The sequence below is a fragment of the Nicotiana attenuata genome, chromosome 12 (genome assembly GCF_001879085.1).
Source record: "Nicotiana attenuata strain UT chromosome 12, NIATTr2, whole genome shotgun sequence".
Classification (NCBI taxonomy): Eukaryota; Viridiplantae; Streptophyta; class Magnoliopsida; order Solanales; family Solanaceae; genus Nicotiana; species Nicotiana attenuata.
In genome coordinates this window covers 20,783,302-20,810,082 of record NC_032000.1, presented here as the reverse complement: position 1 = coordinate 20,810,082, position 26,781 = coordinate 20,783,302, and the positions used below count along the sequence as shown (strand labels likewise).

General features: G+C 37.8%; 2 protein-coding genes across 2 annotated transcripts; both read left to right on the top strand.

Annotated features, from left to right (window-relative positions):
* Positions 1,418–7,761, top strand: LOC109235397 (eukaryotic translation initiation factor 3 subunit F-like). Its single transcript, XM_019401488.1, has 6 exons — positions 1,418–1,792; positions 2,538–2,617; positions 4,085–4,314; positions 4,664–4,785; positions 4,869–4,982; positions 7,334–7,761. Exons 1-6 carry the CDS (start codon positions 1,571–1,573, stop codon positions 7,421–7,423), a joined length of 858 nt encoding a protein of 285 aa, XP_019257033.1. The 5' UTR covers positions 1,418–1,570; the 3' UTR covers positions 7,424–7,761.
* On the top strand, positions 19,977–22,645 carry LOC109235396 (the record flags this gene model as incomplete). The annotated part of the gene is made up of 2 exons (XM_019401487.1): positions 19,977–20,403; positions 21,812–22,645. Coding segments are annotated over 2 exons (771 nt in total), but the record flags the coding sequence as incomplete, so codon positions are not given.

Genomic DNA, 26,781 nt, shown 5'->3' with positions numbered 1-26,781 from the left:
TATATATATATATTCTTAACGGTTTAACGGATTATCCGCTAAGAAAATTGAATAATTCGCCCCCAAACCGATAAGCCGTTAACAAAAAAATTTTAATCTGTTCCCCGTCCGTTAAAGCGTTAACCCGATATCAACAAGCCATTAAGCTTCGGTTTCGGTTCGGTTTTCGGTTTCAGTTCGTTTTGAACACCCCTACCTAGGAGAGGAAATTTTAAGTACCTAGGATCAATTATTTAGGGGATGAGGAGATAGATGAAGATGTCACACATCGTATTGGGGCGGGATGGATGAAACGGAGACTCGCTTCCGGTATTTTGTGTGACAAGAATGTACCACCGAAACTTAAGGGTAAGTTCTACAGAGTGGTGGTCAGACCAACGATGTTGTAGGGGACTAAGTGTTGGCCAGTCAAGATTGCTCATGTCCAGAAGATGAAGGTAGCAGAGATGAGGATGTTGAGATATATGTATGGGCACACCAGGTTAGATAGGATCAGAAATGAGGTTATTCGCGACAAGGTGGGTGTGACCCCTATTAAGGACAAGATGCGGGAAGCGCGGCTTAGGTGGTTTGGTCATATGAGGAAGAGGAGCACAGACGCCCCTGTGATGAGGTGTGAGAGGTTGACATTGGAGGGCTTACGGAGAGGTAGAGGTAGGCCAAAGAAGAGGTGGGAGAGGTGATTGAGCAAGATATGGCGCAAATTCAGCTGACCGAAGACATGACCCTTGATAGGAAGGTATGGAGGTCGAGGACTAGGGCAGTAGAGTAGGTAGTCTAGAGTGTACATAACATTAGTATTGACACGCAGTCTCGCTTTCTGTTGGTAGTAGGTTTTTATGACTAACCGTTGTTTCTTTCATTGTTGATCACCATACTATCCTTTTATTTTTATTCTGCTTTTATATGGCTTTTTGGTACCGTCCCTTCTTGTCTATATTTTCATTAATGTGATGCTTATGTTTTCCTGAGCCGAGGGTCTATTGGAAACAACCTCTCTATCCTCACAAGGTAGGGGTATGGTCTGCGTACATACTACCTTTCCCAGACCCCATGATGTGGGATAATACTGGGTATATTGTTGTTGTTGTTGTAGTAGTAGTTACTTGTGTAAGAGGTTGAACAAAAATTAAAAGACAACCTTGTTTAAAACTTTAGCCTAAAGTTTTCAAAGAATATTATGATAGTATCAGTGAAGGATTTAGATTATGGTCTATAATTGTCTACAAAGTAGCTTAAAGTTTTGATCGATCTAAATAGTGGTTATATTGGGGAGGGTTTGTTTGGTACGAACGAAATTTTTTTAAAAAAAAATTAAAAACCCAAAAATATATTCCTCCATAGCGCGCACACCCAAAATCTGAAACAGTGACCTCAGAAAGGGCTATTTGTGTAAAACCGCCAAATTTTGGCTACAGAGAAAAACCAACTCATGTAAAGATAAAACCACGGCCCAAGTCTCCCCTCGATCTTTTGCACTCTTACGCAAAAAACCCTAGCAACACTACCCCTACCGTTCACTTCCTCTTTGGCCTCTCTACAGTCCTTCGATTCTTCCCTCTGAACAACAATGGCGTCCAGTGATCACACGATATTGCAATTCTCACCATCTTCAACCAGCTTATCGGCTAAGGTTCACCCTCTAGTCATATTCAACATATGTGACTGCTACGTGAGGCGTCCCGATCAAGCTGACCGGGTCATCGGCACGCTTCTCGGCTCTGTGTTGCCTGATGGTACTGTTGACATTCGAAATTCCTATGCCGTTCCTCACAGCGAGTCACAAGATCAGGTTCTATTCTCAGTATTCTTTCTGATAATTATTTATACTGTAATTGGACAAAGAAAAATTTCAGCTATCTTATTTAAGGTAAATTTGGCCGATTGTTAGATTTATAATGAGTATAGATAACCTAGCTCAGTAATTTTTGTTTTTAATTTCAAAATGATGAGATGAAGGGACAAATTGTGTAAATTTTTCGGTAAATTTAGGGAATAAAGGGCTTTTTTTGATAACTCTAGATGAGTTGCCTAATTGCGATTTAATTGCTAGTGCAGAGAATGTGAATGATTTGTTGTACAATTTGTGTTTTGTATGCATAAACCAGTGGTTAACTATGCAGAGAATGTGAATGCATATACCAGTTGTACGCAATTGCTGATTTGCACAACCTGTAATTACCCCTGTTGCACTGGCTTAGTGCAAATATTTATATAATATATTCTTTACCCATCAACAACAACAATATACCCAGTATTATCCCACACCGTGGGGTCTGGGGAGGGTGTGTGTAAGCAGACCTTACCCCTACCTTGCGAGGATAGAGAGGCTGTTTCCAAATTCTTTACCCATCAAAAAAATAAAAAAAACTATGCATGGGAAATACTAAACAAAATAGATAATGTACAATACAAAATAATTTTTTCTTTCGTTATTTTGTTCTCAACTTTGCATACCACATTTCTATTATGGATTGTATTTTTTTCTAGATGTTCTTTTTATGATTATATATTTTTGGGCATTTTGTCCATTTTAGGTTGCATTGGATATTGATTACCATCACAATATGTTATCATCTCATCAGAAGGTGAATCCAAAGGAAGTCATTGTCGGATGGTAATCCACCTTTCCTTTTTTCTTTTGGTTAAAGTTTCTTTGTGTTGCTAAATTGTTTCTGTGGTGGAAAAGTCTTTAGCTCCAACTATATCCAGAACTGAAGACTCTTATATATTGCTGAAACATGAAATCTTTGGTGTCCATTAACCTTATATATGAGTAATATACATTTTGATTAAAATTGGAATATGATATCCGGAGCATGCCATGTTTAACCATTGATGAAAAAGATGTCTGAAATGGGAACATATATATGCAATTTCTACTTCCATATAACATATTAAGAAAAAAGGTTGGGACTTGTTTGGGGGAGACTACCCTAGACGACCATAGGTGGCTAAACTCTCACGAGGCTACTGCAACGTCGAAATGCTTTAAGCTTGGTATTCCCTGTCCTTTATCTTTCACCATTTTCTTTTTATATTGTGATTAAAGTATTTGACTTTAATATATGTGTGTGTGTGTGTGTGTTGGTGCATATACATAATATGTTATACATTTAAAAAGATTCGGCGACTTACAATATTCTTGTGTACGCATATGATTTTATGCCAGTAGTTAAGTTAAATTTTTTGTCCCTTTTTTTGGTTTGGTGTACATTTTAATGCATTGATGTAGTTTTTCTTCATTTATTTTTGAAGTACAAAATTCTTGGGCTTGGTGCCCCTATCCTTGGGACTAATGAAGATTTGTGACGTTCTTTTTGGGTAGACGGCTTAACAGGCTACACTTGATTACCCTTGCTGACTTCAATATTTTAGTTCGTTCATGGCATCTCATTTTGTTATCTGGAAATACTTTTAATTTACTGCATGCAGTTGAAAGATGTTGAAAAGAATGGCTATGATGTATGAAAACAGGAAGAAGGAAATAGAGAATCCATTAAATGTAACCTGTATTCAGTGTACAAAGTATTCCATTAACAGAATGCACCTACTTATTGGTCCTTAGAACTTATGAGTACTGGCAACTATATGTTCATATCACACACTGGAATTCTTGGTGTTATCTGCCTATGAACATACTTCATAACTCCTTTTAAGTTCCAGTTCTGTTGAATATTTAACTGCATATAAATCGATCGTTGGCCTGTGAACTTCCTGCTTTATGTAGTAGCGAACAAGTCAAAACTTGTAATACTAGAGCTGATAAAACTGTGACTATCTGATACTTGGATTTCACAGGTTTTCTACTGGTTTTGGAGTTAACAGAATGCACCTACTTATTGGTCCTCAGAACTTATTAGTACTGGCTACTATATGTTGCATATCACATACTTGACTTCTTCTATCTGTCTATCAACGTACTTCATAACTCCTTTTAAGTTCCAATTATCTTGAATATTTAACTGCATCCAAAGTCGATGATTAGCCTGTGAGCTTCCTGCTTTATGTAGTGGTGAACAAGTCAAAGCTTGTAATACTAGAGCTGATGAAAGTGTGGCTCTCTGATACTTGGACTTCACAGGTTTTCTACTGGTTTTGGAGTCACGGGTGGTAGTGCTTTGATCCATGACTTTTATTCCAGAGAAACTACAAATCCTATACATTTGACCGTTGACACTGGATTCACAAATGGAGAGGCTTCTGTAAAAGGTTTTGTTTCTGTGCATTTGTCTATTGGTGACCAGCCGCTTGCTGCACAATTTCAGGAAGTTCCATTGGACCTGCGCATGGTTGAAGCTGAAAGGGTTGGATGTATGTCTCCACTTACCTCCCATACCATATAGGATGGGCTAATTTTCTTTACATTTCTTCGTTCTTTTTTATTTTTTCCATACTGTAACTGATGCCAGTGAATAGGGGTTGATGAATCCCCACTTCACTGTGATTGAGTTCATTATAATATCTTTGATGATCAAGTTATCATCCATCCAAAGTATAGATGCAAAAAGTAGCTATAGTGTAATGTGTTCCAATAGAAAGGGTAAGAAATGGTATCTTCTTTATATTTGGTTGGAGAAAGAGGTAAAGAGCATAAGTCATGTTAATTTCCTTTGCACAATAAAGTTTCTCACTGGAGTTTTCTTATGTTCCATTACTTCAGTTGATATACTTAAGACGACTACAGTAGACAAACTTCCCAATGATCTTGAAGGAATGGAAGCCTCAATGCAACGATTACTTTCTCTGATTGATGACATCTACAAATATGTTGATGATGTTGTGGTAACAGAACTTTGCAGTACTCGAATTTTGCACTTGCTCTGCTCTTTTGTTAAGTCATTTACCATATTGATATTCCTTTGCAGGAAGGACGTGTGCCACAAGATAATAAAATTGGAAGGTTCATATCTGATACTGTGGCTTCCCTTCCCAAGCTCTCATCTCAAGACTTTGATAAGCTCATTAATGATGGTCTCCAGGTAGTTATATTTACCTTTAAATTGGATTGCTAATTTCCATTGTTTCCTTCCTATTCCCTCTCTACCCTCCCTAACCAACTGGAAAAGAAAGGAAAAGAAAGCAAGTCTGTAGACATATTATTTTACTTCTCCCTAGCACTTACGCGCTGTAGTTAGAAATTTCAGGAATTACCTTTTGGTGGTTATTTATGGAAAGGAGAAGTACTTCAGTGAACATCCAATTAGCTTTGTGGCTAATTCTGCTTTGAGCTAATCCTTATAGCAAGTTCTGCTTCAACTTTTAATATAAAATAGCATTTCTCATTCTGTTTAAACACTTTTAGTTAGGAGAACAAACTGATAGATTCTTCTATTTTCTTCTTGTCCATGTTTTCTCCAATCCATGCACACTTGCCTTGGCAGCTGGCTCTTCCATCCCTGCATGTTTTTACCCTTACACTAAGCATCTATACCCCTTTTCTCTTCTTTTTGCCTTCTTCCCAGTTAAAAATAGCCCACTTGAACCTAAAACACCACACATATGTTTTCGATTGACTAACTGCAGCTTGAGATCCTTCTAAAAATGGCAGCCATGTTATCACTTCATTGTCATACATCTTTTACTGCGTCTTTAATGATAAAAGCTTGAGATGCGTCGATCTTGGGGAAGAGAACCTGGAAAATGTAGTCTTATGGGGATTTCAACTAGTCTATTTGCCCTATAGTGCTTTCCATTCCCTACCATTTCTTCTCCTTGTGAAACTCCAGTCTTGGTTCTTTTTTTTTACAACTTCCCTCTCACCCTGGACCACCAGGCCTCTCCCCTCTCTCGTTAGCCCTTCCTCTTTATTTTCCTTTTCAATTTTAAGTTTTGTACCATAAACTTCCATATAATCTTTCATATTAAGCACATGTAAAATGTTGGGACAAAATTCGTGATTCATCATGTTAATTGAATGTAGCACAAGGGTCAAGTTGATCATTAAGGGGTCATTTGGTTTAGAAACTTTTACATATTGTAATACAAAGATTAATAATGTAGGGGTATAACTTGTACAAGGATTACAACAACAACAACAAACCCAGTTTGATAATAGGTGCGGTCTGAGGAGGTAGTTATGTACGTAGACCTTACCCCTACCTAATGTAGGTAGAGAGACTGCGAACAAAACCACATAACGTAATAAAAATCTAAGAATATGAAGAGACATGCATGCTACTAAGACTATCGGTGAACAACTATAAACTACCTACTAACCTTCTACCTTAATTCTCGACCTCCACACCATCCTATCAAGGGTCATGTCCTCAGTGAGCTGAAGCAGCACCATGTCCTGCCTAATCACCTCTCCCCAATACTTCTTAGGCCTACCTCGACCTCTTCTCAAGCTCTCTATGGCCAACCTCTCACACCTCCTGACCGGAGCATTAATGCTTCTTCTCTTAACATGTCCGAACCATCTCAGCCTCGACTCCCGCATTTTGACCTCCACGGAGTCTACTCCCACTCTGTCCCGGATAGCTTCATTCTTAATCCTATCTCTCCTGGTACACCCACACATCCATCTCAACATCCTCATCTCTGCTACTCTCATCTTCTGCACGTGGGAGTTCTTGACTGGCCAACACTCAGCCCCATACAACATAGCCAGTCGAACCACCACTCGATAAAACTTACCCTTAAGTCTTAGCGGCACATTCCTATCACACAAAACACCGGAAGCGAGCCTCCACTTCATCCATCCCGCTCCGATGCGATGTGCGACATCTTCGTCAATCTCCCCGTTACCCTGGATAATAGACCCGAGATACTTAAAACTCACTTTCTTGGGGATAACTTGAGCATCAAGCTTAGCCTCTACATCTGCATCATGGGTCCCGTCACTGAATTTGCACTCCAAGTATTCTGTCTTGGTTCTACTCAGTTTGAAACCTTTAGACTCCAAGGTCTTTCTCTAAACCTCCAACCTCGCGTTAACTCCGGTACGCGTCTCGTCAATCAACACTATATTACTACTTGTACAAGGATTAATATGCATAAATTGAAAATTGCTACCAAACATTAGAATAACAATGCAGTTGTTTTATACCGTGATTGATTTGTCTAATACCTCTAACCAAATGTGTCCAAAGTGTTTATGTGCTACAAAAAAGGGTCTCTAGGGCCGTAGTTGCCTTGTAGCAAAAAGTTGGAAGCGGCTCTGTGATTGTTTGTGGAATTATTATGTGGCTGTGTTGCCCCCTTTAAGTTTCTTGCTTTTTTTAAAATTAAAATGCAATATAAATGCTAATAAGTTTGTCAGTTACCATTGATATGAATGAAGCTCAAACCAGATCAGGTTGCCTGACCCTGAGTTGAACTTTCCTTGCAGGACCAATTGCTCTTGCTCTATTTGGCAAGCCTCACAAGGACACAACTGAGCTTCGCAGAAAAACTTAACACTGCTGCTCAAATCCTGTGATGATGATTAATTCATTCTCGTGTTGTAGTGCAACATCAGAATTTTCTCTAGGTAACTGATTTTTGTTCTAAACAATGATGAGATCGGTCCTTACAAGAGAGGAAGAATTGTATTTTATAGTTTGTTATTAGTTTATATGTTTTCGTTTCGGTTTTGTACAAGACAAACAACATATGGTGAAGACGGAGGTAGACTTAGCTTAGCTTGATTCATTTGAAAATTCCATTGAGGACGTATTTTAATCCTTTTTGGAGGTGCCAAAAATTGAGGTATTTTCTTTGATTAGTTTCTTGTATTTTATTTTTCTCTTATTTGGGCGTCGGCAGTAGTTTCTTTATAACTGTTTCGCTTTGTTGGATTGGCTGTTTTGATCCTTATTTTGTCTCTTAAAAAGTGGTTGTCCGTTCCGTATGAAGAATTATTGGAACGGTAAAAATCTACTATCAATTATAGAGTGTTTTACAACACAATTTTAACATGTATTTATTTTATAGTCAACACAGCACGATGCTAAACTGCTAACATGAGGTCATTTGAACGATGTAATTCTCAGTTTGTTCTAATGTTCTTTTCTGTCCATAAATATCAGATCCCACTGTTTCCTTAGATTAGCTCGTAGGGGAAGTAATACAAAACGTTGGGGCGATCTTTGTCTATTAGAGTGGATAAGAAACCACTGAAGCTTACATTTTTGTCTATTAGAGTGGATAAGAAACCACTGAAGCTTACATTTTAGTGGTACATACCTGTTGGAGTAGAGAAGTGTTGCGGAGAGCTTTACATTTTACTTTGGTAGTACCTTTTTTTTTTACCCTTTGTTACAAAATAAATAAATAAAATATACTATGTTAAGCTTTGACGACGTCGCGTAAAAAGGAATTGCCCAAGCAAGAATCTGTCACGAGTGAGTAATAATGGATGCTTGAACTGATTATTAGTTTATAATATTTATTATTAATAAAAGAATGAACAAAAAGATAAACTGACGTGTACGTATCACTCAAAAGCTGCATCGTGATATGGATAAATATGCTTTCGAATTGATAGTTGATTTTGAGGATTAAAACGTTGGCTATTTTTACCATCATGCACGGAAAAGTTTATGAAAAGCTATTTATATTCAAAAAGCTATTCCTTTTGTTATCTAAAGAATATCGATTAAAAATAATGACAAATAATTCTTAAGTAGTAATAATATTAAAATCAATTTCTATGCAACAGTAAGTATATCTCAATCCCAAACTAGTTAGCATAAGCCGTGTGGATAATCAATATTTAGGACATTGTAAATTCTCATTCCCTAATAAAATGGGATGAATATTTTTTGTACGAACTTTTACATATACTATATGCTAAATAATAAACCTAATTAGCACTGAAAATAAAGACACAACGTTTATTCCTCTATCAAAAGTAGATTAATGCTAGAATGCAAAACTCCATTCCATTGACAACCAATAAAAAATTTTGCATTCGAAAATCAAGTTTTAGGAAATTGTTATTTATTTGAATCAAGTGTTATTGCAAATGATTTTGAATATCCTTTGGAGTAATATCTCAATTTCGAGGGAGTTCGGTGAAGATCGAATTGGTTTTGGTTGGAGTTTTAGAATAAACTCGAAGAGGACAATATAAATAAATTGTATATATTTTATATATCATGGGTACAAATGACATACAAAGTACATACGACTAACATAATTGTACTGAATTAACTGGATTCTACACATAAAAAATTGCATGCAGGTGGTATGTTTTGATCGAATTCCGTACAACAAAAAGTTGTATGTAAATTGAATGTTTTGGCCGAATATATATATATATATATATATATATATATATATATATATAGTTTTAAAAAATACAACAACAACATACCTAGTAATATCCCACACTGTGGGGTCTGGGGAGGGTAGTGTGTACGTAGACCTTACCCCTGCCTTGTGAGGATAGAGAGGATGTTTCCAATAGACCCTCAGCTGAGGAAAGTATAAGCACCATATTAATGAAAATATTGACAAGAAGGGACAATACCAAAAAGCCATATAAAAATCTAACTAATTAAATCACGTAAATATTATCCTAATTAAATCAGGTAAATATTATCCTAATTAGTTAGTTTTTAAAAATCTAACTAATTAAATCAGGTAAATATTATCCTAATTTTGGTAAATTAGTGTAATTTGGTATAAACACCCGATGACATACGTTTTAATGTGATCTTAAAAATTCACTACCTTTTTCTGTCAAATTTTATATCTACAATAGAATAAACAAAATAATAAAAAATAAAAATAGCATAAAAGATGTGAAAAACAAAGAAAATGGAGTAAAACATTCTCGTTCGTTCTTCACTATTTTTTCTTTCAATTTTATTTGTTTTTATCATTAACTAAAAGTTTTCTGGATATGTTAATAGTAACACTTACACATGTATGACAATTTTACTAAAGTCACAAACAATGTGATAAAGAGTGCGTGAAAGAACATAGAAAGCATGGTGCGAATCAATATTTTACTTATTTATCTTTAAAGCATTAGCTGTAAAAAGGGACACTCCAATTAAAACATTCCATGTGGATGAATTCTCAAAGTGATGATGACTAATGATTTATTCTAGACTAGTTGACCGGTCTAAGAGAATTTAATGAGGTTGGTCTAGAAGACGCAGTCCAAAACCTATAGAAGACCATATATAAGCTATTGCTATGTAGTTGGAAATGGTCCAACTGGTACTAATGCCTAACGCCTTTGGATGCATGGCTCTTCAATACCTTCCAACTAGTCTATACCTTAATTTCTTATGTTGTACAAGTCATACTTATATATGACCTTGTAATTCTACAGTGACGAATAGCCTTATGCCATCTAGCTCCGCCTTCGCAAAGGAGAAACTAGTCTAAATTTGTTGAAATCCAACTCTAAAAACTCTTTTAGGGGTGACATTATACTAGTTTAAATGAATTTGACACTGCTACATACCCTAAAAAATTAATTAGATGTAATCATTTATTTGTAACTTAGAAGTAGTTGTGGCTCAACACCGAAAGTTGTAAGCAAAAAGGTTTATCAACTTTAGAGAGAGACCAAAATCTCTCTAATAACCAAACAGCCATTCAACAATGGCCACATCCCCACTCTCGGCTAGACACCCGACTCCTCGAATACTACCGGAAACCCGCGATATTACTAATGGAGTCTCCCAGAGTGCAATGGAGGAAGATAACCCCCAAAAGAACTCCTTCAAGGAAATCTTGATTGGAAAAAAACCTGACTTCTTTCATCTCCTATGGGATAAATTCCCCTTTACCACTCTGCCCCAATTTTGAATTAGATGCAAGACATAACTATGTAATGTGGACAAAATCAGATTATACCAACCATGGAATGGAAGTACTCACTAATTGTCAAACTGTTTGGGACAAAAATCTCTCACCAGCTACTGAGGGCAAAGCTCACCCATCTATGGAATCCAACCGAACCACTCATACCCATTGATTGTAGCTGGACACTTCCTAACTGTCCGTCAATGAGAACCCAATTTCGTTCCGATGGAATCAAAGCTTTCAATAACCGCAGTATGGATCGGGCTACCACAATTACCAACTGAATTCTATGACAGATCCATTTTGGAGCGGTAGGCAACAAGATAGGCAAATTGATATAAATTAATACTTGTACATCATCTACACTACAAGGGAGGTATGCAAGAATTTGAGTCCAAGTTCAAATAGAAATGCCAGTCACTACAATCATTACCATTGGCACACATAGCCAACCAATTGTATATGAAGGGAGGGGATACTCTATAAGGGATGTGGGCGAATTGGCCATACACTAAGGAGCTGTGAGTCTGTAACCATACCCACCCCAACAAATGACCAGACTGCACCAAGCAGTAGCTCCACTAATGAGCCCATCGTGAAGGACCCGACATCTCAATGGTGCATAGTTCCCTTCTCAAAAAGCAGACAAAACCACTACAAAGGAGATCAACCATAAAGGCACAACTAGGGGAAAGGTCCAGAGGGAAGCAACATCCAAGTAAAGAGGTTCAATGCCTCATCAGGTAAGTTCTTAGACCCAATAACATCACTGTAACGACCCGATCGGTCGTTTTGAATGTTTGCACTTCGCTCGCCAGTTCTCGGGCATGGCTAGCCCCGTATGGTATATTATGACTTATGTAAATCGTCAGTTTTGGTTTTCAGGTTAATCGGAATAGATATGGAAGGATGATTCTCAGCTTGAAGCTTTAAATTTGAAAGGTTTGACCCAGTCTTGACTTTTTAGTATTCGATCTCGGATTTGGATTTTTATGATTTGGTTATCTCCCTCGGGTGATTTTGGACTTAGGAGCGTGTTCGGAATGTATTTTGGAGGTCCATGGTAGATTTAGGCTTGAATTGGCGAAATTGGAATTTTGGCGTTTTCCGGTTGGTAGTGGTAATTTTGATATCGGGGTCGGAATGGGATTCCGAAAATTGGAGTAGGTCCGTTGTGTCAATTGTGATGTGTGTACAAAATTTCAGGTCATTCGGACGAGGTTTGATAGACTTTTTGATCGTTTGCGGAATTCGGAAGTTTTAGAATCCGTAGGCTTGAATCCGAGGGTGATTTGGTGTTTCGATGTCGTTTTGAGTGTTTCGAAGGTTGGATTAAGTTTGAATAGTGATATGTGACTTGTTCGTATTTTTGGATGAGGTCCTGGGGGTCTCGGAATGATTTCGGATGGTTATCGGAGAGTTGGAAAATAGAGTTTGCAGCTGAAGCTGCTGCGTTTCTGTCATAACCGCACCTGCGGATTGGGGACCGCAGGTGCAAGCCGCAGAAGCGACATTTTTGATCGCAGGAGTGAAGGCCAGTTGGCTGGGGATGCAGCGCAGAAGCGGAGGTTAGATGCACCTGCGAGCCTGCAGATGCGGTGGCTTGATCGCAGGTGCGGATGGGGACTTTAAGTGAAATTCCGCAGATGCGGACATCTAGTCGCATGTGCGGGGGTCGCAGGTGATGTATTGGACCGCAAATGCAGAACCCCTGGGCAGAACATATAAATTCTTGCCTTCGCGATTTTCAGCTCATTTCTCACCATTGTTGAACGGTTTTGAAGCTTTTTGAGAGGGATTGAAGAGGGATTCGAAGGGAAACACTTTGAGGTAAGGTTTTTGAACCTAAAACTCGATTCTATGCTGACTTTCAATTGTTTAAGCATGAAATTAATGGGATTAAGGGTGAAAAATTGGAAAGTTAGGTTTGAAATCGGAGAGGTAAAATTACGGATTTGAGGGACCATTTAAGGTCCGATTCTGATGTTCTTGGTATGTATGGACTCGTGGTAGGATAAGGATTCAATTGATGTGATTTTTATTGGATTCCGAGACGTGGGCCGGGGGGTCGGGGTTGGTCAATTTCGGGATTTTTGATGTAATTTGATTTTTCGCTTGGGCTTTGTTCCTTTAGCGTATATTGATGATAATATACTAATTCTGGCTAGATTCGGAGCATTTGGAGGCCGATTCGAGAGGCTAAGGCATCACGGGCTAGAGTTTGGAGCGGTTTGAGGTAAGTAATGATTGTAAATGTTGTCCTGAGGGTATGAAACCCCGGATTTCACATTGTTGTACTACTTTGAGGTGACGCACACGCTAGATGACGAGCGTGGGGTCGTGAACCGTTGGGGACTGTGACTTGGTCCATCCCATACGACTATTAAGTCGCGTATTTAATTGGAAACTATTTGATATTATTGTATTTTGGAAAGTATTATCATGTTTTGGGCTGAATGCCATATTTGGGCCTCGTGCCAACTGTTTGGACCTTAGGGGCTTTTTACTACTATTCCTCACTGTTTTGACTTAATATCTGTACTTAGTCATGCTGTATTTTACTGATTTCATAACTCAGCCGTATTTACTCCGTTTTGATACTTTAAATGATATTTTGGACTGAGTATCCGGTTTTTCTGTTGCCCGAGTGGCTTGAGAGGTTTCTGACTGAGTGAGGCCGATGGCCTATATTGTGAGGATATTATGGGATGGGGCTGCACGCCGCAGCAAGTTGTTAATGATTCATGATATTGTGAGGCCGAGGGTCTGATTGATTTATGCCACGAGGCGGCTTGTTATTATGAGGCCGAGGGCCTGACTGATTTATGCCACGAGATGACTTGTTATAGCGCTTGGGCTGTAGGAGCCCCTCCGTAGTCTGTACACCCCTAGTGAGCGCGGGTACCCAGTGTGAGTGATGTGATATTGCCCGAGGGGCTGTTGTTGTTTCATGTTGTTGCCCAAGGGGCTGATTACGAGCGATTGTGAGGTAGCCCGAGGGGCTGGTTCTGTTGATATTTTGCCCGAGTGGCGGTTTATGGTACATGTTTTGCCCGAGGGGCTGTTTACGGTTCTATCATTTTGACTCATTGTTTTCTTCACTTATTTGAAACTATAGAAAGATGTTTTAAAAGAAAAGGTTTTACTGAAATTGAGTTTGTTTTACGAGATAATTGAGTTCTGTACTGTTTTGGGAATGTACTGTATTTTCTGTAGTGCTGTGACGTGGAATTATCTGTTTCTTACTGCTCAGCTTTCATTTACTTTTATTACTTACTGAGTTGGCGTACTCACATTACTCCTTGCACCTTGTGTGCAGATCCAGGAGTTGCGGGTCGTGATAGTGAGCATTGATCGTCCTTTCAGCAGGATTTTTGAGAGTCGACAAGGTAGCTGCATGACGTTCGAAGCACTGTTCTTCTCCCTCATATCTTCCCTAGATTTTATTAGTATTTTCTTCCAGATTGGGCTAGACTTTATTGTATCTAGACAGAGTTGTAGATGCTCGTGACTTGTGACACCCCGATGCCGGGCTGGTGTATTTATTCCGCACTAGTTATTTAGACTTATGTTATGAGATTACTTGTTAATTAATGACTTAAAAAGGGCTTTTATAGAATAATGATTTGATTTGGGAATTGTGTCGGCTAGCCTAGTTTCACGATAGGCGCCATCACGATCGGGTCGATTTTAGGGTCGTGACAATCACCATGGGTAACAACAGCAACACCCCAAAAAGGAAGGACCCAAATAGCCAATTGGGCTCTCCTGGGCAGTCAGTGGAGGGAAAACTAGATATGGACCCACAAAAGGGCCACCAACACGGAGGCCCGACTCATATAAGGGGCATGGGAAACACACACGCATGCCTGCATGCTAACATTAGTAGGACAAAAAGACGTTTAATTTCTTCTAATCCAATGTCAAAAGATGCTAATTTGGGAAAAATGGGCAGCCCCCAAAGTCTCCCAAAAGATGCCATATACAAGAATGAAAAGGTAATGGAACCCACTCCAAAAATTGACCTTGTCCCCCCAAATCTAGTTCTCGCCCACAGTCTGAGAGCACTTCCTTTTTGGAAGAAGATGCTCTGACAGCCCAGGTCCAACCAAAAGTGGGATGCCTATCTCGTACGGTGTACCAACCCAACTATACACCAATACCATACACAACCCTTTATGGAAACTCCTCTGATCACGTCTCACTCAGTAGAGGCAATTGAGTACTTGCTCAAAATCAATTACCCCCTCTGATTAGTGAAGTGACACTAGTTGTCAATCCTCCAAGATGGAGCAAAGATCACAAATCCCCCTACACGGAATCCAACAAAGAGGAAATGATTTATATTCACAATATAGATAGTGAGTTGATCTCTACAAAAAAAACCGGTGGAGATTGCAAAGAGAAAGCCACCAATGAAGAACCAAAACCCCCACAACCAACTCCAAGACGCAACACCTCTTGCGATCTCCTCTATCCCACTACCACCGGAGCATAAGCTAGAATTGTGGCTGGATATGGTGCTATACGGACAGTCCCAAATGTTACAAATAATGATAGGGCCTATCCTAGTAGAAATTAACATCCAAAAACCACGATACTTAGCGCTTCTAGAAACCCATCCACTACACCAGGGCCTGGCCAATTTTGGCCACCAACTATGAGTGTCAACGCTTCTACAGGCCCAGTATACGGGTACCCAACAACCCCTATCAATTGAAGAGATCAACAGTCTTATGGGCCAACTATGCCAGACTATGCCCTTCTTCCCACTGATGAACCTAGAAGCACTGATTATGTCCCTTGCCTTCACACTATGGCCACCAACAGAGCAAATTCCACCATCATCACCACCAAACCCTTTGTCACCACTGGAACAACTGAACATGGGGACCAACCAAATCCTACATTACCTCAGGGAGTCCAACTTAGACCTAGAGAACATACTGGAAAAATTAGGAGCCCCAAAGACAAAAGTCTTGCTCATGCAAAAGACTCAGGAGATAGAGTTCAAAGAGTAGTACAGAGAAATGCTTATTGCTCGGCAGTAATCATAGAACCTCTGGTGGGACTCGTGAAGACAAACCATGTGGGAAAGAGGACGAGAATAAAGAGGAAAGCCCTATCTCAGAACCTGTTACCGATGAACTTCATAATATGGAATGCGAGGGGATCCAATAGTGCTGAGTTCCACAGACACTGTGCTTCAATGGTCAAGCTACACAACCATACTCTGCTTGTCTTGCTGGAGACAAGAATGACTGACCATAAACACCTCACTATTGAGCTGAAATTCTCAGCTCAATTCCAAACCTCTGATGTAGGGCAATATGGGGGAATTGTGGTCATGTGGAAAGATGATCTTGTGAAGCTTGAGGAAGTCTCCACTACACCACAGGGAGTTCATGTCATGGTAAAGGTTACTCTATACAACTCTAAGTGGTTATGTTCTACAATTTATGCTAGTAACTATTTGAATGATATGAATAGGCTTTGGGATTATTAGTCAGCACTACAGTGGTCACAGGAAACCTTTTAGGTTTGAATTTATGTGGTGCAACCATCCTGAATTCCCATCCATTGTGCATGAGAGCTTCCCACCAACTAATGACCTTTTGAGGGCAACTAGTGTGTTAAAAAATAGAGTGACAAATTGGAATAAGCATGTGTTTGGGAATATTTTTCATAGGAAAAAACACATTTTCCAGACTAAATGGAATCCAAAAGTCTAATGATTAACCTTTCAGCAGATTCCTTCATGAGTTAGAAGCCAACCTCCAACTTGAATTATCATCTATCCTAAAAAATGAAGAGGATTTTTAGAAGCTGAAATCTAAAATCAATTGGTTGTGTAATGGGGATGCCAACACAAGGTTCTTCCACACAACCGCTCTCAACAAAAGGAGGGGGAACATGATTCTATGCTTAGAAGATGAAGTAGGTAACCTAATTTAGGAACCTCACATCAAAGACACCATCTTGAGTTATTTTAATAATCTCTTTACCACAACCTACCAATCATCCACCTAGCACACTTCATATAATATTGATAGACCTCTAGTTCTATCCAACAACGATAGAGCAACTATGGACCTTCCCCTTAGGTTATCCGAAATCAAGAAAGCCATTAATTCCTTCAAACCTCTGAAAGTACCTGGGCCTGATGGACTCCATCCACTCTTCTACTTGAAATACTGACATATCCTTTCTAGCCAGGTCAACAACTTATGCTAGAAGATATTCTCTACATCCAAATGCCCTCTGATATGAATAGAACCTACTTATGCCTAATCCCAAAATGTCCTAATGCTACAATGCTAAAGAAATTCAGATCAATTGGGTTGCGGAACACCATGTACGAGCTGGTCACAAAGATCATTGTGAACATGATCAAGCCAATCCTTCACATTATCATTGGCCCCACTCAGGCTAGTTTTCTATCAAATAGAAGAGCTGCAGATAATGCTGCTATTATTGTCCAGGAATACATTACTCATTTTCAAAAAATGAAAGGAAAAAATATCAACACAATCTTAAAGATTGACCTGGAAAAAGTCTTTGACAAACTTGAGTGGTCCGTCATTAGGGACTCCCTATTGTTCTTTAACTTCCCAACTAGGCTGATCAAGCTGACTCTTTCTTGTTTTTTTTTCTAGCTCCATTTCTATTCTGGTCAAATGGGAACCAAACCAGCTACTCCAACCCTATTAGAGGGATCAGATAGGGAGACCATATCTCTCCATATCTGTTCATAATCTTTATGGAGAGGCTAACTAGGAATTGAGAGTGTAGTACCTAGATATGATTGGTTTCTCACCAGCATCAACATGGGTGGTCCTAAAATATCATACATATTCTTTGCTGATGACTTACTCTGTTTGCTAGAGCCAATAGGAAAAACTGTGATACTATCTTGGCTTCCCTAGAGGAAATCAATGTTGCTTCAGGACAGAAGGTCAACTTCCTAAAATCCAAGGTTATCTTCTCATCCAACTATAAGGATGATTTGGGCCAACCTATGTAGCTCCATGTAGGAATTAGGAAAAGCACAGATTTTGGCAAATACCCGTGCTTTCCCATCTTCCACAAAATACCCACTAACAATGATTTCCAGTTCATCATAAACACATGAACACAAAGATTGCAAGTTGGAAAACCAAGTTCTTAAACATGGCTGGCCATACAACATTGGCAAAGTCAAGCGTGGAAAGTATCCCCAGCCATCTGATGCAATACATTAAACTGCCATCCTATATAACTAACCAAATTGACATAATCTAAAGGAATTTTATTTGGGGCACCACTTCAGGAAAAAAAAAAAAAAAAGCTACACTTAGTTAAATGAGATACAGTAACTAAGCCAAAAAATAGGGAGTGGGGGACTTAGTTTACAACAAGCTCAGATGAATAACAAGGCTAGTCATGCAAGCCTAGACAGAGAATGTACCACAACAGAGACATAATTTGGGCTAGATTCTTAATGGAAAAACAATGTAGTGGGAGGCAGAGCGGGGCTAAGGCCAAAACTAGGAGATGGAAATGCATTTAGAAAGGCTAGAAGGTATGCACGAAAAATTCTAGGTGGGTGGTTCATAAAAGGGGATATGATGAACTTCTTAACTGACAACTGGATCCCTAACATGTAACCACTCCACTCCATCCTTCAAGGCTCCTAGAAAGATAATGAATTTATAACTTTAAAAATTAATTCAATGTACTCCAATAGGGAGTGGAACTTTAGTGTTGTACACTACCCCATTCCTCATTCCATCTCCAATGTTATTCAATCCACCTTCATACTACCAATGGTGAAGACAAACTAATCTGGAATCTCACAAGCAATGTGATATTCGGTGCAAAAACTTCCTACTCTTTCATTGATTCTGATCTGAGTATAAGATGACCAAGTTAGCTGGATATGGAGGCTTAATAAGGTCCCAAATAAAATTAAAATGTTCACTTGTCTCATGCAACACAACAGGCTGCCAACATGAAACACCTACATCACATTGGCCTGAATGTCAACCACATCTACTACTTCTATAATATAGATGTGGAAGACATCAACCACTTTTTCTTTGTGTGTATCAATGCTAAATTTTTTAGTTGAAATTGTCACATGAATGCACTAACAGTGAATGCTACCCTTTCCTCTCTTTCTCTATGCAAAACTACCTGGAATAAGCTAAAGAAGATGCCTTTCAATGACATAATTGGTTGGAAATTCCAACTACTTTTCTGCTTCTGGAGCATCTGGCTAACTAGAAACAATAATGTGTTTGATAAAAAGAGAAACCACATCCCTGTTGATCAAACCATTACTAAGGCTATAGAATGCCATCATGTGGCAGTGCACCATAGAGCCACCACAAACACAACCACCATTCACATAAAATGCCAACCACCAGTTGTTGGGTACTATAAATCAAATACTGACGGAGATGCATGTACTACCACAAGATTAGGGGAGTTGGTGGAGTATTCAGGAATAATATGGGAGACTGGTATTAGGTTACCTCAAGGCTCTGCCACATACTACTAGTATCATGGCATAACTCCAAGCCCTTTGGCAGGGATTAAATATTGCACTTGACCATACTCTAAAACCCCTACAGTTCAACACTAATTCCGAACTAGTTATAAAAATGTTAAAGTATGAAAGCATGTGTGAATGCTGATCCTTGATGGAGCAGCTGGGGAGCCCAACACTACATAGCTTCAGGAAGCAGCAGACTCCTTGCCAAGGAAGGAACCAATTTTTTTTTTTTGAAAGGATAGAGATTTTGGCAATTCCTCCGATGTTTGCAAACGACGCAATGTGGGCAGACATCCTAGGAATTGTATTTACAAGAAAAATTAATATTTGTAATACTAGTGTGATGCTAGACAATGAAGATGAAACTCATAGCTCAATCTCTCATATTATGGTGTAATTATTTTGAAACAATATATATATATACCAAAAAAAACTTAGAAGTAAGATACATGTTACATAATTAATTATAACATATTAAAATTCACTTATATATAAAAATTCTTTTATACAACTATTAGTTTATTACATAATTTAACACTTCTAAAAGTTGTGTTGATAGATTTATGTTGATAATTCGTCCTCGATCAACTTAATGACCAATTTTCAGTGAGTGCGGAGGGGGGAGGGGGAAGGGGGGGGGGGTTAACGACATGCTCGAGCCATATATATTTACATGTAAAAACACAAAACACACTTTTTTTCATTCTTTCAACTCACACATTTTCTTTATTACATTCTTCTAACTTCTCAAACTCAAACTTGTCCTTCTCTTTCTCTTTCTCTGCAACTAATTAACATGAATGACAACACTTCCTCGTGTTATTTCCATCCCAAAGAAGTGGTTATAGGAGTATGTGCTTTGTGCTTAAATGAAAGGCTTCTAGTCTTGGCTTCTAAGCAAGAAAAGAAGATTAAAACATCAAAGACCAGAGATCAAAACTACTACAGTTTCTTGAGTAGTGCAGAAAAGAAGAATGACGATCATCATCAATCAAGAATTCATTATCTGCCTAAGATGTTTGCTTTGAGCTCTCTTCTCAGTCGCCTTGACATTAGACATGCCCGGAAAATCGAAGAGATTATTCATGATGATGCTTCTTCCACTTGCAGCTATGAAGGTTACCATTAATTTCTTTTTCCTCCTTTTTTTTTTTTCAATTTAGCAAAGCCGGAGTCAGAATTTGAAGTTATGAATTTTGATTTTTTCATCTAAATCATAGCTCATTTTAGTTTTTCATTTTGTAATTAAATATTTATATATTTTTAACAATTTTTTTATTTATATAAATACAAGATTTAAGCAAAAATTATTGAGTTTGTCTGAACCCTTAGCTAATATATTATATTCTACTGTTAGGAGCCGAATTCAAAATTTATATTTGATGAGTTCGACTTATTTAATATTCATACAGCTGAAACCATTATATTTTTGTAATTATGGATTCAGAATTTTGTGTTTTTGAAAATTTACTACTTTTTCAGATAAACATATTTATGCTCTGTGTGAAAAATGTTGGATCAAATCTATCGCATCCGTCTTTGTCACTACCCATCGTTCGCCCCACTTTTTTTATTTTTTATTTTTTATTCCTTGTGGACAAACCCCTTTTCTTGAGAAGTCATGTGTTTGAAATATTCAGCCTTTACTTTATCTTGGTTTTATATATTTGGACATTTATGTGGTAGTATTATTGGGTAAAATAGCTAAATTAATGTGGCCTAAAATCTTACTATTACTTTTAAGTTTTGTTTATCTGAAATCACAACGGCCTGTAATTTTGAAAATTAGGTAAAAAAGTAGGTAGCAAATGAATAAATACCACCGAATAAGTGTCATTACTCAAGGGCCTTTTAATTTTACTTACAGATATTTTCAATTTTAGCTTCCTGTTTTCACAGTTGAGTTTCGAGTAAACTTTCCATACAAAGTGCATGTAGTTACATAATTATGTGTTACGTAAAACTTGCATACAAATATACTATTTTTGTTGCGTACTTATAACTCTCCAATAATTAATAATGCTCAAGTCAAATTAAGTATGACTATTGAGAACTCTTTTTTCTTTTTCTTTTTTCACTTTACCCTTTTTTTTTTTGACGACGCCTTTGTATAGATGAGGAATAACAATAAAAGGGCAGTTCGGTGCACTAAACTCCCGTTATATGCGAGGTACGAGGAATGGTCGGACCACAAGGGTCTATCGTACGCAGCCTTACCCTGTATTTCTGCAAGAGACTGTTTCCACGGCACGAGGAATAACAATGTTTTCCTTAATTTTAAGACATTTTTTTCTATTCTAGTTTTTATTGCTTGTATATAATACAACAATGATTGTTTCTCTTTACTTCTGTTTTATATTTCCTCCTTTTTTGCTTTTCGTTGATGATGAAAAAATACGAATGACTTTAGATGCACGTAAAATAACAATAATTAATTGTTTTACTCATTGACTTCTCTATTTTTCTTTTTTCCCTTTTCCTCTTTTTTTTGAATATAGATTAACTCTAATTTATAACTTTTTGTAGACTCTTTTATATCAATAAAGTTTGAAAATAATGGAGTTGCCTCATGGGAGAAGGGAGGAGCTGGCACAGTACCAAAGGTGTCACTTAAGCACTGTGACAATATATCTAATTGGAGCAGAAGCTCAAGCAAGGAGGGCAAAGTAGGAGCAGTAATAGAGCATGCAAAGCCACGTATGCAGCTTAGGTGGCGAAAGCGGATTGGACATATATTCCAGCTCATCAGATTGAAGAGATCATCCACCACCAAAGGTGCTAGCCATGTCAATGTGGGCACCAAATTAGAAGGAGTGAAGGTGAGACATGGATGGATAAGAACTCTGACAAAGAGAAAGACCAAAGAATGATTCATAATTCATAAGGTGGCATAAATTAAACCAAAGGGGCTTGTCCTTATGAAAATGTTTTTTTTTTTGTTCTTTCCCTTTTTACTTGTTTGGCATATCTTGTATCCTAAAATGTGTGACAACCCCATGTTATAGCCACTTCTTGAATTGTCTACAAAAAAGGGATCCTCAAAACAATTCCCTCCTAGCTCCCATATGCATATAGCTCTTGCCAACCCATGTTATTGGCCCTTTTTGAAAGTGAAAAATGGCAAAAAGTCCAATCTAAATACTTCACAAAAGGAAGAAAGAGGGAACAAGGGCCATACCTCCTACGTAACTTGTCCTCTAGTTGTCTTGGTCAGAGACATCTTCTCTCTTGTTTCCCTTCACTACAATATCAATTGCAATAATTGACATGAGCTTTTGCTTTTTTACTTGACAAGACAATTCTTGTAAACTTTATTTAAATTTTTGCTTGTCCAATTGGAACAATGGCATGCTATTAACCTATAGTCTCATTTTAGTTTCTAATCCTATTAACATGTTCTACTACGTAGTTTTTCCTCCTAAGGCCGATCAATATTTCCTTTAATACCAAAGCCAAGAGTTTTAATAAGAGGATTCAAGAAAATATTAAAATGCTAAATCGGAATTTCAAACATACGACCTAAAATAGTTTTAAACAGTTTTACTACTATACTAGAAGCTTCAATAATTATGTATACAAAATTTAGTAATTTATGTACATGAAGAAATTGTTTTTTTCCTACTTGCATAGTCCAATTTTTCGACTAAGAAATTCAATTAAATCCTTTTATGCAGGGGAGCTCTACTTCTGCTTCCAACGGCATAGTCACATGGAGTAAAGAGTCAGTTAAACACATTTCATCAAAAAAATTATATTGTATATATAAAATATAATATTTTTTGGTTTCGTCACTGCCTGCTCGGATCCTTCACGTGCAATCCCATCCCTCAATGGAGTGTGTGTAATTAATAGGGTATTATAGCTACATATATCTCCATGTGCAAAGCACATAGAGAGGGGTCTTTCCTATTGTGAATGCTGTTGGGGCTGGCGAATAAGCTGCTTGTTGAAATTCTCCCCTATTTGTATGTTGCATTTTATATATATATATATATATAGAGAGAGAGAGAGTGTGTTTTGAAGGAGGACCACCATTAGTATGATGTTGAAAAAAGGAGATCAATGGGGTGGAACAGAAAATGACATCACATCAATCCCAGACTTTGCCTAACGACATACCTCTAACTATTTATCCTTATTGAATGATATTCTAGTTGAAGAATGAATAAGCTTCTTCTTCCGGTAACAAAAAGAAATATTTATTTTCTTTGAATATATTTATTCAATCACATAGTTTAAAGAGAATACAAGTTTTTCTTTAATGAAACTAGATGATCACTTGAATTACGACTTGAATTTTCTTTCGTAAAATATGAATTCTGTTAGTATCTTGAATTTTCGATTAGATGGATGAATTCCGTTATTTCATAGCCAAACTCAATTTTGCTTTTGCAGAGATGATGAAACCTTAGAATTGTGTGTTCTTGCTTGAAGTATCTTTTTGTTTTCCACACTTTAATTTTGACCATATATCTTGATTTATATAAGTTCTCTAATTAGGGGTTGGATGGTCAATTAGTATATAAATTGGGTTTGGAAGAATAATAATAATAATAATAATAATAATAATAATAATAATAATAATAATAATAATAATAATAATAATAATAATAATGTGCTGATGATAGACTATAACTGCATATTTTAGTCGCTTATTACACTCGAATTTATTGCACTTTAATTGAGTTTGCGCTTTAATTGCTAGTGTTTTGCACTAATTGTGTGTTTTATGCCTTGTAGGTGTGATTCCGAGCTATATAGATGTTATGGAATGAATTTAAGTGATTTGAAGCTTTGAAGTCTGAGTAAAAGCTCAAGGAATTAAGCCGGGATCGTGTTCGGGGGTCAAATTTGATAATTAAGTACGAACGAAGACTTGAGGAGGCATATTGCGCACTGTCTAGTAAAATAGACATAACTTTTTGCTCAAAACTCCATTTGGGCTCCACAATATATGGTTGGAAAGCTAATTCAAAGGGATACAACTTTCATGTTTTACGTTTTTCCAAATTCGGAACAGAACAGGGTGAAAAACGAGCAGATGCGCGAAGGACGCGCGAAGTCGCGCATAGTTCACGCGCTAAAAAGATTGAGGCAGAAAGGTGCGGTCTGACCCGGGAAAAGTGTCCTTTTTCACATTGGAGAAGGTATAATTGTTTGGGCCTAACCCTACTTGGTATATATACACGGGAGGACGCCACTTTGAGGGGATAGAACATATTTTGGAGGAGAATTCACGTGGAGGAACACACACCACGCTTAGAGGGGACATATTTTGGACATAGATTCGACCTAAGGAGGCAAGAATACATTGGGAGCAAGGCGGAGAATTCTTCTACGAGTTTTTCCTTCCTCTTCCTATTTTTCATTGTTGGTTACGACTTTTAGTCTTGTAGTTTTACATACTATTATGAATAGCTAATTTGTTATCTAGAGTTTTGATAGAACCTTTTGTAGGATAAATTCTTGTTATGTTTTTATATAATTGAGCCATAGCTTTTCTCTATTTGTTCAACTACGTTTATATTCTGGTTGATTGAAGAGCTCTCAATTAGCTGTGCCTATTTAGTATGCATAACTCGGGAGAGAGTGCATATTTAGGTAATTGTTGAACAACACCACTCCCAGAGTATATGAGGGATCAATAACCGAGGGTTTAAAGGTGGGATTAGGGATAACGAAGCCTTGGGTGCGATCTGAAGTGAGCTGTATTAAAAGCCAGCTAGCGTAGCTCGGGAGAGTGCGTCTAGTAAATTGTCGTAATTACTCGGGAGAGATTTACGGTAATAAGAGTGCTCATGATCGGTAGAGAATACTTAGGCGAAATTATAGAAGACATAGCGGGAAGGATTCCGACAATTGGGGAAATCATAACTCTAGACCTCCTTAATCTTTTCTCTAACCCTCAGTATCGTTAGTTGTTAATTTACTATTTTAATTTGTTAGTAGTTAGTTAAACACAAGAATCTTAATATCTATAAGTTATGAATTGTTCAACCTTGTCTTCTTGGTGATAGTGAACAGTTGTAGCTAAACCTTAGTTCTCTGTGGGATTCGACTCCGGACTTGTAAACCGGATTATATTTGCAACGACCGCATTGTCCTTTTTATAAGGCATAGTTGGGCGTGATCCAATTTTGGCGCCGTTGCCGGGGAACTAACGGTGTAGTTGTAGCTGTATATATTTCTAGGATTCAAGTTTGAACTTTTAGTTTGTTTTATTTTTTTTTTTGTATTTTTTTTATAACTGTTGATTTGAGAAACATGGCATTTTGTAATTATGGGAATTTAGGTGTAGATAATTCTACTATTGATCTCCATACATATTGTGAAGGAAACCACCCGAGGCAAAATTTTCAAAACGTTCCTAAGAGCGAGTTATGTGCACCAACTCAATCTTATTTGTGGAATGTGTGTGATGTGTGTGGTGGTAAAAATGGTCACCTTCATGGTTGTGCTTATATTTCTTATTTTCCCCCAATCCCTTACTATGATGGTTCTACCTTTTCTTGTGAAGTTAATAGGAACAAAGAACCTGGGAACGCGGGCCTGAAGGAGATCAACGATATACTAAAGTGCCTTCTGGAACAAAACAATGAGAAACAATTGCACATAGAAAGGAAAGAGGCAACTATTTGCAAGTTGGAGGCTCAATTGAGTCAAGTGGTTGGAGCTTTTAATGCTCAACAAGCCAATATTGAGGATAGTAGCCAAGAAGAGCATGAATTTGAGGTGTTAATTGGGGAGGTCAGAGTAGAACATCAACAACCTAGCCAACCACAATTTGAGGATGTCAATGTTGAAGAAGTGAGACTAGAGCCAGCCAAGGACTTTGAGGATATAAATTTTGTTGACTCTAGTATCACTGATGTTGAGGATGTTGAGAGTCCTGAAGTTCATGTGTTTGAGCGCATTGGTCCACACTCCAAGCATTTTTCCACATTATGTTTGGATGATTATATGGAAATAGAGTCATCTGAACCAATCGAAGAGTCAAGGAATGAGGAACAAGGTGCATATATTCTGGAATTCTTCTTGCCAGAAAGTCAGGATTACATACCTCATACAAAGGCCAAGGAGTGCAGAATACTACATTATTTCCTTGGGCCAGTTAGATTCGTTCCACCACCCCAGGAGCATGATTATAGAGCAGAATCAAAACTTGGGGTCCGATTCATAAGTTCAAAGTGGAGGCAGAAAGTGATTCACGTCGTGCCGGGACGTTAAATCAAGCGCTTGTTGGGAGGCAACCCAGCTTTATTGCTTTTTTTTATTTATTTTTTATTTTTTAATTGTATTATTTTTGTAGTGTCAATTTTTATTTTTATTTTTTTAGGAGCATGGAAAGCAAAGGTATTGGAAGGATGCAACAACAAATCAAATGGTTGGAACTAAGTGTGAGGTACCCGCACGAAGGACCAATTCTGGGAGAAGTCTGAGTACCCCATGAACTGCTAGTGCTTCGGCCTTTGACCTACCAGGGAGTTTCTTTTACC

Coding starts and splice junctions, on each gene's coding strand:
- LOC109235397 (XM_019401488.1), top strand. CDS start 1,571: ATGGCGTCCAGTGATCACACGATATTGCAATTCTCACCATCTTCAACC. Junction 2,618..4,084: donor AAGGAAGTCATTGTCGGATG/GTAATCCACCTT, acceptor TGGACTTCACAG/GTTTTCTACTGGTTTTGGAG. Junction 4,786..4,868: donor AATATGTTGATGATGTTGTG/GTAACAGAACTT, acceptor ATTCCTTTGCAG/GAAGGACGTGTGCCACAAGA.